The 10,039-nt window shown below is 37.7% G+C and overlaps 1 protein-coding gene across 1 annotated transcript; it reads right to left on the reverse strand.

Moving 5' to 3' along the window:
- Nucleotides 1–7,871: 7,871 nt before the first annotated feature.
- On the reverse strand, nt 7,872–9,623 carry LOC114653131 (tigger transposable element-derived protein 1-like). Its single transcript, XM_028803296.1, has 2 exons — nt 8,378–9,623; nt 7,872–7,936 (listed from the first exon to the last, which is right to left on the reverse strand). The coding sequence occupies exons 1-2, from the start codon at nt 9,621–9,623 to the stop codon at nt 7,872–7,874; spliced, it is 1,311 nt and encodes a 436-aa protein (XP_028659129.1).
- Between the last annotated feature and the right edge of the window lie 416 nt (nt 9,624–10,039).

A 10,039-nucleotide genomic window follows, 5' to 3' on the forward strand; every position in this document is an offset into this window, starting at 1 on the left:
ACCCTGTTGGCACCTGTGGCCACCGCCAGGGGGTGCATGGACCTTTCCAGGGCCTTATTTGGCCACACACCTGGCCGGAAGAAGCTTGTTAGACACCTGGAGTCTTTCTGGGTTCCTTATAAAACGGGGCCAGTCCCACCATTCAGAGGACAGAGTCAGAAGGAAGAGGATAGAGCCTGAGGAGAAGTGGAGGTGGATTGACTGGCGGCAAGGAAGGGACTGAACTGTGTGTTGCAGTGTTGGTGATTTGTGAAAACTTTAAAACTGTAAATAAACTGGGTGTTGAATTTGAACCTGTGTCCTGCCTTTACTTTTTCTTCAAGCCTACATAAAACTAATAATGGTACATTATCACACTCCAGAATCTTCAAATGTTGATATGAGAATGCTATGGTAGGTTCTGAGGGCTAGTGGAACAGTGTATGCAGTAGGTGCAAAAGGTGCAATTAATAATTAAAGTGTTTTTATTGTGCACAATTCTAAAAACAAACATTTAAAATGCACTTTGCTAAAAGTGAATAATAAATAGTGATGTAAAACTTAGTGAATTTGAAGTGTACTATAAAAGTACAACAACAGAAAAATATTTTGACTTTCCTCTTGGGATCTCTAGAGCTCAAACATAACTTAAAAAAATTAATGTCAACATGAACTGCTTTAACAATTGTGTTTGGAGAGCAGAGTGATGGCCTAAAGTTTGAGTACTTCATTCAGAACTCTGAAAAATATAATAAAAATAACAAGCTGCCTCAAACTCAACAAACACGTTCGCTGTTCATAGCTGATACAGTAGTAGGCAAATGAAGAAGACAACAACATTGTATGAAAGAAAGAAAACTTTAGCAATTCAGTTTTGTTATAGATAAATATGACAGCTGACTAAACTGAAATATGTAACAAAAGAACATAAGGAAAAAAGTGGATTGAAATGTAAGAAATATGTGTAATCAAATAGCTGAATTTTGGATTATTCAAAAAAGTGAGACCAGGAAAAGAGAAAAAGCATATTTCTTCTACTTGCTTACAACTATATTTACATCACAACTTAATCTATACTAATTAATAAAAGGCAAAGCCCTCACTGACTGACTGAATGACTGACTGACTGACTGACTCATCACTAATTCTCCAACTTCCCGTGTAGGTGGAAGGCTGAAATTTGGCAGGCTCATTCCTTACAGCTTACTTACAAAAGTTAGGCAGGTTTCATTTCGAAATTCTACGTGTAATGGTCATAACTGGAACCTGTTTTTTGTCCATATACTCTAATGGAGGAGGCGGAGTCACGTATCGCGTCATCACACCTCCTACGTAATCACGTAAAAACAAGGAAGAGATTTACAGCACGAGTCAAACACGGGAACGAAGGTAAATGACGTTAATTTTTGAGTGTCTTTTAATACTGTGTAAGCATACATATTAAAACATGTGCAATTAAACGTGTGCATTTACGGGGTGATTTCTCAGGCTTAAAAGCTCGCCTTTTATCAAACGCGAGAACAAAGGTAAATGACGTTAATTTTTGAGTGTCTTTTAATACTGTGTAAGCATGCATATTAACACATGTGCAATTAAACGTGTGCATTTACGGGGTGATTTCTCAGGCTTAAAAGCTCGCCTTTTATTAAAAAGGTAAATGCTAACTGTTTTCATTCTGAAGGGCACAAACCACGTTGGATTTTGTAATGATAGTTGATTAGTAAGGTCTATTAAGGGATACTTACAGAATGATTAGTAATGCCTGTGAATGCCGATGCAAGTAGGAGAATGGGCGTGAACTAAAGAACGATTAGTAACTTGTACAGTAAATGTCTCTAAAGTCTGTCTATTAAAAAGTTATTATATCTTTCAATCCTGTGTATTAATTAAACTACGAACCTAACAAGATCACTACATGGTGTCAGAAGTGGCGGATTGGAAGAGGAATGTGAAGAAGAGGTTCAGCTTTTGAACGAGTCGCGTGTCTGTTAGTAACCTGAAAACGTGATCAGAAAGAGCTAAGACGTTCTAGCAAAAGAGAAAAAAAAATATGTTAGGATTACAGCCCCCACCAAATTTCCAGTTAAAGGGAAATGTAGCTGAAAATTGGAAAAGATTTAAACAGAGATTCGAGTTGTATCTTGCTGCGATTGAAGCAGATAGGAAAAGTGAAAAAATGAAAGCGTCTATGCTTCTACATGTAATTGGTGAAGAGGCGCTAGAGGTATATAACAATTTTCAGTTTGAAGAAGATGGAGACAATATGAAATTGAACAAAATAGTTGAAAAATTCGAAACGTATCGCAGCCCAAAGCGCAATGTGACGTTTGAGTGGCACAAGTTTTTTTACATGTTTCCAGAAAAGCGGAGAAACAATAGACCAGTATGTGACGGAATTGCGTAAGGTAAATGCTAACTGTTTTCATTCTGAAGGGCACAAACCACGTTGGATTTTGTAATGATAGTTGATTAGTAAGGTCTATTAAGGGATACTTACAGAATGATTAGTAATGCCTGTGAATGCTGATGCAAGTAGGAGAATGGGCGTGAACTAAAGAACGATTAGTAACTTGTACAGTAAATGTCTCTAAAGTCTGTCTATTAAAAAGTTATTATATCTTTCAATCCTGTGTATTGATTAAACTACGAACCTAACAAGATCACTACATGGTGTCAGAAGTGGTGGATTGGAAGAGGAATGTGAAGAAGAGGTTCAGCTTTTGAACGAGTCGCGTGTCTGTTAGTAACCCGAAAACGTGATCAGAAAGCGCTAAGACGTTCTAGCAAAAGAGAAAAAAAATATGTTAGGATTACAGCCCCCACCAAATCTCCAGTTAAAGGGAAATGTAGCTGAAAATTGGAAAAGATTTAAACAGAGATTCGAGTTGTATCTTGCTGCGATTGAAGCAGATAGGAAAAGTGAAAAAATTAAAGCGTCTATGCTTCTACATGTAATTGGTGAAGAGGCGACAATATGAAATTGAACAAAATAGTTGAAAAATTCGAAACGTATTGCAACCCAAAGCGCAATGTGACGTTTGAGCGGCACAAGTTTTTTTACATGTTTCCAGAAAAGCAGAGAAACAATAGACCAGTATGTGACGGAATTGCGTAATAGGAGCTGTTCTAAGAAGAAACCGTCAAGACATCAAAGGACCAATAACCTCTAATCAGAACACTAACACCAGCGAAACAAATATTAACGAGAAAACAAGTATAAATCAGGAAAGAACATCTCAACTGCAAACACAATTAACCAGAATATCAAAATGTCAAGTAAAACCACCAGAACGACTCATTGAGACATGTTGACGATTAAAGGAACATTTTCAATTAAGAAATGCTGAATTCCTTTAACAGTTGTGCTTTTTATACATAGTTTGAATGCTGGATGTATGCCTGAAATGTTCTGGATAGTTCAGTTGTTTGAAGTGATCAAGAATTAAACGTGTACATTTACGGAGTGATTTCTCAGGCTTAAAAGCTCGCTTTTTATTAAAAAGGTAAATGCTAACTGTTTTCATTCTGAAGGGCACAAACCACGTTAGATTTCAGCCGTTAAACGCGCAAAAATGTCGGTACACCAGATAAATAAGCGCAACATATTATCAGTTGTATTGTATGCTTACAATACATATAGAAATGTGTTAATCGTTAACTAATAGTATCGGATGGTGTTTGTCGACTCGCGCTTTGATTTAAACGATTTCATGTCTTGGTGGGTTTGCGTAGCTTATTGTCAATATCTTTACACCTGTTTTTAAGACTTATTGACTGAAACGGGCTTTCATGAAAAAACTTAGGGCTTTGCTACAAGATACACCCTCCACAAGTTAAGGAAGTAAAAATAAAGGTATATATTTCTGTTTTATTTAAACCTTTTAAGTTCGTATGCATAGCCCCATTTGGCTGTTTAAGTTTTTTTTTTTTTCTTCAGTAAAATTTAATCTCCTTAAAGAAAAACAACATATGCATTTTACTTTTTTTGTATCTCTTTAGTAATATTTTAGTGTAAAAGGATAACCAGTATTTAAACCTTTTATGTTACTTTATAAAGTTATTTTACACAATGTTGAAAAATTAATAAGAAAGCTACATATTTTGGCAGCTGCTGCTTTAATTTTCAATGAAATGAAAAAAGCTCTCCAAGAGAAAACCTCAATGAAGAAGAAACAGTTTGCACTATCTAAAAAGGAGAAGCCCTCATTTATAAAGGTTTGCTGCAGATGACTTAACTGAAAATAAATTAATAGTTCCTATGTGTATAATACATATTTATCTATTTGACTTATGCCTTTATTCCAGCAACTTGCAACATCTGAGGTACAATTTGTTACATTACTTTTGTTTTTTGCAGCACAGGCAGGTGAAGTGACTTCCTCAGGGTCACACAGTGGGGTCAGTACCAGGATTTGAACTGACAAGCTCCGGGTTTGCTTAAATATTACTGAAGAATGAAAAAAAATGAAAACGGGCAAATGGGGCTATGCATACAAATGTCCATCCATCCATTATCCAACCCGCTATATCCTAAATACATGAGCCAATCCCTGCCAACACAGGGCACAAGGCAGGAAACAAACCCCGGGCAAGGTGCCAGCCCACCGCAGGGCGCACACACCCACACACACCCACACACCAGAGACAATTTAGAATCGCCAATACACCTAACCTGCATGTCTTTGGACTGTGGGAGGAAACCAAAGATATGTGTATATGTAGATATGTATATATATGTATATATGTATATGTATATGTATATATATGTTTACATAACCTCTTTAACATACTACTTCTCCACTGCGAAGCGCGGGTATTTTGCTAGTGATTAAATAAATTGACCACAGGGTTAATAATAAAAGCTCAATAAAGCTGGGAGAACTGCAGCTGCTAATATTAGAATCAAAGAACTAATTGATAAAGGGAAAATGGAAAACAAATATCTGAAATATATGTATATTCCTTATTTATTCATCATGTACCAATATATTGCAACAAACACACACACAAACTCATTCACATTTACTCCCATAAGGACAATTTCTAATTATCATTTAAATTAGCATTCTCCTCTTTAGGGTGTAGGAGGAAAATGGAAAGTGAAAACGCACGCAGACAAAAGGAGGACAGGCAAATCCATGATGGTGGTGATCAAGCAAGAATCTGAACCCAGTCTCCTGGAGTGGTGCCACCATGCCACTTACTGTATACATCTCCTGTATACAAATATCATGTTATGCTCCATTATCAAATTTACTCGATGTGTAAAAAACACAGAGCAGTTTTTGTAGATTCTAATCTTGCAAGCTGTATAATACTAATAAGACATCATGGGATGCATTCTGTTCAAACACTTTGGTAAAACAGGTAATAAGAAGAGGGTTATATCACCAAACAAACACAAATAGACTTTATCCTACTTTTTCATGACAGACAAAAGTTATAAATGTAGAATCTTCTTTAAAAGATTAAATCACCAAACATACACAAATAGACTTTATCCTACTTTTTCATGACAGACAAAAGTTATAAATGTAGAATCTTCTTTAAAAGTACAATATCTGCACCACTATGCTTTGGTATCAGTTTAATCTGTAATATCTCTTCAGTCACATAACTTGTTAATTTTGACTACAACTCCCTAAAGCAAGCATTTAAGTGTACTAAGTGCTCAGCTATTTTTAAATTTACACATAGTTACCTCTTTTAATGAAAGATCTTAATAGATAACTCCCATTGATCTGTTTAATTTAGTCTACAATTCAAGATAGTTTTCGATCAAAGATGTGGAAATTAGGTGCTGGAGGGTCATCTGATGGCTACATCTGCATATAAACTCTTTGTATAATGGAACAATTTGCTGACTATGATTTCTGTTTTGGTTCAGTAAATATTACCACATTTTTGCCTCAAGTCTGATTGTACCGCTCAATTTTAGATAGCATTTTGCTAAAAAAATACTGTTGCACACATCAGACCTTTATAAAACACTCTTATTTTTAGTGAACACACAAATGACAATTATAGTGGGATAATTAGTATGTGTCATTCACACAGATGCCCACTCATCACATTAATCTTTCAGCAAATTACTGAAATAGTTGAAAATGAGCAGAATTCTAGGAAACAATCTGCAAAAATGTGATAATTCGGAGAAAGTAAATATTCATTCTACTAGGTTCTTTTAAATATTGAGATAGATTAAGAAGAAGAGTAATTACTCAAGGATTTCCACAAAAGGCAAAAAATCATTCCCAAATTTCACTATGATAAAAGATTGCAGCCCCTGAAGCCGTACTGGAAAAGAAGCCTAAATAGACAAGCTGTTAATATACAGCAGTGGTTAATTTATTTCTGTGTTCTTGTTTATGTTGCAGTAAGGAATAGTTTAGTATGCTAATAAGATACATAATGAGCAAAGTTTTTTTATCTATTGTATTGACAAATGATAAAATTTAAGCAACTGGTTCGTCATGCACTTGGATTTCTCAGTGAGTGTGTGCTGTGTCGGCAGTTGGGAGTCCTATAAACAGCAAGGAGCAGAAAGAGTACAGATGGGAAGATGGTTCACTGCCAAGTTCACTGGACTGAGTTCAACCAAAGCCCAGTGTAACATTTTTGTGCCAGGAGCAGCAGCAGCAAAATGTATCCAATTCAATATTTCTGCCACAATATCCATACAGGGCAATGATTCTAGAATTAATGTGCTGCAATGAGTGCCATGTTTATTAAGTCTTCTATGAACTGTATGAGTTTCAAATTAAATAAAAGTTCATTCATGCCTTTTGAGGGTATATCTAGGCTTTTTTGTTCCTGCAATGTGTTTAGTGTAGTTTATTTCTAGCCAAAATACAAATAGTTTTACCCACCAAAACATGTTGATAGAATAACATCTGAAAAGGATTGCATAAGGAGCCTGAAGGATGATGAATTTCCTCTGTTTACTTAAACAATTAGACCCCTTCTTTTTCTGTGATTGTTTTTTTATTAAATAAAGACAAAATAACAGGAGATAAATAATAAATTTCTAATTTAGCCTTAGTCCCTCTTCAGGATACCCTGTAGGACAGCCTAAACCAGCTGAACTAATTTCCCCATGGATTAATTTAAAGGTATAGTCAGAGAATAGTCTGTGTAGGCAAAACTTAAATATTTGGCTCACACATCATCAATATAGACCAAAAGTTATATTTAAACTATTTATATATTATAAATATATAAATTATATTTATTATATCTATTTATACTTTCAATACTTCTGTTTAGAATAGAATCTCCAAATTCCTGGCTACATACACCTAACACTAAGTAAAATACCTATGTAGATTCAGAGTATCTGAAATGGAGGAAAGATTGAAATGAATTGCTGGTAAGAAAGTGTCTCACTTGAATATATACATAGGCAGTAATGATAATCTCTTCCAATAACGGAAAATATTAAAGATGAGTTTTGTGTCAATGCAAACAAAGGAAAAAAGAAATATACCTAGCTCATTACCAAAATTACAGTAATCCCTCCTCCATCGCGGGGGTTACGTTCCAGAGCAACCCGCGAAGTGAGAAAATCCGCGAAGTAGAAACCATATGTTTATATGGTTATTTTTATATATTTTAAGTCCTTATAAACTCTCCCACATGGTTTATAAATATTCCCCATACAGTTATACAGCATAAACCCTTTATATTCTCTTAGTTATTAGGTAAGATTCGTTGAAATTATGTATGTAAACACAGTTTATATACTACAGTACTCACAAACATACGTATCGTATATCATTGAGGAGTTTTATTTAATACGTAACAGTTTTAAACATATTGTAATTGAGTAGGTGATATAAAAATACGTGAAAAATCTAACATGTAAATGCTGTACATAAAACCAAAATGCTATTTTAAAGAAACCGTAGAGCCTCTCCAATATCACATTTGTTGCAGCCAGGCCACCGGCAATAAATACCTACAATGCAAAAAAAAAAAATGCAATGCAAAAAATTGTATAAAATGTGTGCACAGTTACAATAAACGTACATACATGTACTGTACTAAGTACGTAGAAAAATAGTTTTGGGTACTCACCAACTTGTCAGATAACGATGCTATTTACTGGACTGTCACAGCTGTTGTAAAGGAGCCTCTTCACGCGACTGTGTAGCAGCGCCGTCGTCTTCTTCCACTGAAGGCGTACTAGGCAGTGTTTTACGTGTAAGGAACATCGTGATGGGCAGTTGCTGGCGCTGCCTTTTCATTTGTGTAAAGAGGTTCCTATACACTTCTGTGGCGCCGTCAAGAGCATTTTTAAATTGCAGAGAACGAATCATTTGCGGGTCCCATTCTTCAACGGATGTCTGCAGATCTTTTGCCATTCGTAGAATGGTCGCGAGACGCTCGAGAGTTAGGCCTGCGTCTTCCTCTGCCGGGTCGTCTTGATCTTCCTCCTCGCTCGCTGACTTGGTCATCTCGGCCAAATCTTCATCGCTGAGCAGCTCGGAGTGGGCATCGAGCAGCTCATTGATGTCATCACTGGTCATGTCGTTGAATCCCTCTCCTCCTAGCAGTTTTGCCAGCGTGACTGCCTTGTCAACCGCTGAGTCATGAATTTCTTCTGCAGAAAAGCCCTTCTTTTCGCACACAATCTCTGGCCACAATTTCTTCCAGCAGGCATTAACCGTGTCTTTCTTCATATCATTAAGGGCCTTCTGCACGTTCACCATACACGATGTGATCATGTACTTACGCCAGTACTCCTTCAGGGAAAAGTCATCGTCCGTGTCCATTGCCTCGACCATGTGTTGCAGGCTGTTCCTTGTGTACAATGCCTTAAAAGCCCGGATAACTCCTTGATCCATTGGCTGAATCAGTGATGTTGTATTTGGTGGCAAGAACTCAATTTTTACACCTCGGTAGGATAGATCCAAGGGATGACCTCCAGCATTGTCCAGAAGTAAAAGGACTTTGAAATCCAGCCCTTTATCTGCCAGATAGATCTTTACTTCTGGGATGAAACATTGGTGAAACCAATCCGAAGTTAGGCGTTTCGTAATCCACGCCTTCGGGTTGTGCATCCAGTACACAGGCAGCAGGTTTTTATTCTTATTTTTCAGGGCTCGGGGGTTTTTGGACTTATAAATGAGCCCAGGCTTTATCATAAAGCCCGCAGCATTGGCGCACATGACCAGCGTGATGCGATCTTTGTGCGCCTTAAACCCCGGGGCTTTTGCCTCTTCCTTCGTGATAAAAGTACGAGACGGCATCCGCTTCCAAAATAGGGCCGTCTCATCCATATTAAACACGGTTTCAGGCTGATATCCGCCTTCCTCAATAATCGTCTTGAACGTGTCGGCGACAAATTTCTCGGCTGCGGCTTTGTCTGCAGAGGCAGCCTCTCCTTGCAGGTTAACACTGGCCAAGTTGAACCTTTTCTTAAATTTTTCAAACCAGCCCTTGCTGGCAGTAAATTCACGGCTCTCGCTGGGGGATTCAGCAGAAGTTCCAGGTCGAGGGTCGTCATCGTCATCGTCTGGAGCATCTCCAGCATCCGCAAACCTATCATAAAGTTGCTTGGCCTTTTGTCGGATGATATTGGTGTCCACGGGGATGTTTTTTTTCCGGCAGTCTTCGATCCAAATCCCTAACGCAGATTCCATCCGGATTACTGCCTTACTACGTCCACTTACCCTTCGTTTCGCCTCCTGGTTAAATGACACTGCAGCAGTAGATCGTATGTTCTTTTCCTCCTTCTTAATATAACGAACCGTGGACTCGTTGATACCGTAGTGGCGTCCTACAGCGGCGTAGCTTTTCCCTTCCTTCAACATGTCCAACAATTTCACCTTTTCAGCAATTGTTAGCATCTTCCGTTGGCGCTTCGGCACGGCCCCAGTAGCAGGAGAAGATCGCTTTGTAGACATAACGAAGAGCTTGACTACAGTACGCACAAAGCAAAACGATGATGCTGAATGAATGAGATGAGATGAGATGCCGGCTTTAAGTGAAATCGAATTCTGCGCTCCCTGTCGCGGAGCCAGTCAGCACCCAGGAGCTTAACCGCGTCCTCTGATTG

Source organism: Erpetoichthys calabaricus, chromosome 6, assembly GCF_900747795.2.
Source record: "Erpetoichthys calabaricus chromosome 6, fErpCal1.3, whole genome shotgun sequence".
Classification (NCBI taxonomy): Eukaryota; Metazoa; Chordata; class Cladistia; order Polypteriformes; family Polypteridae; genus Erpetoichthys; species Erpetoichthys calabaricus.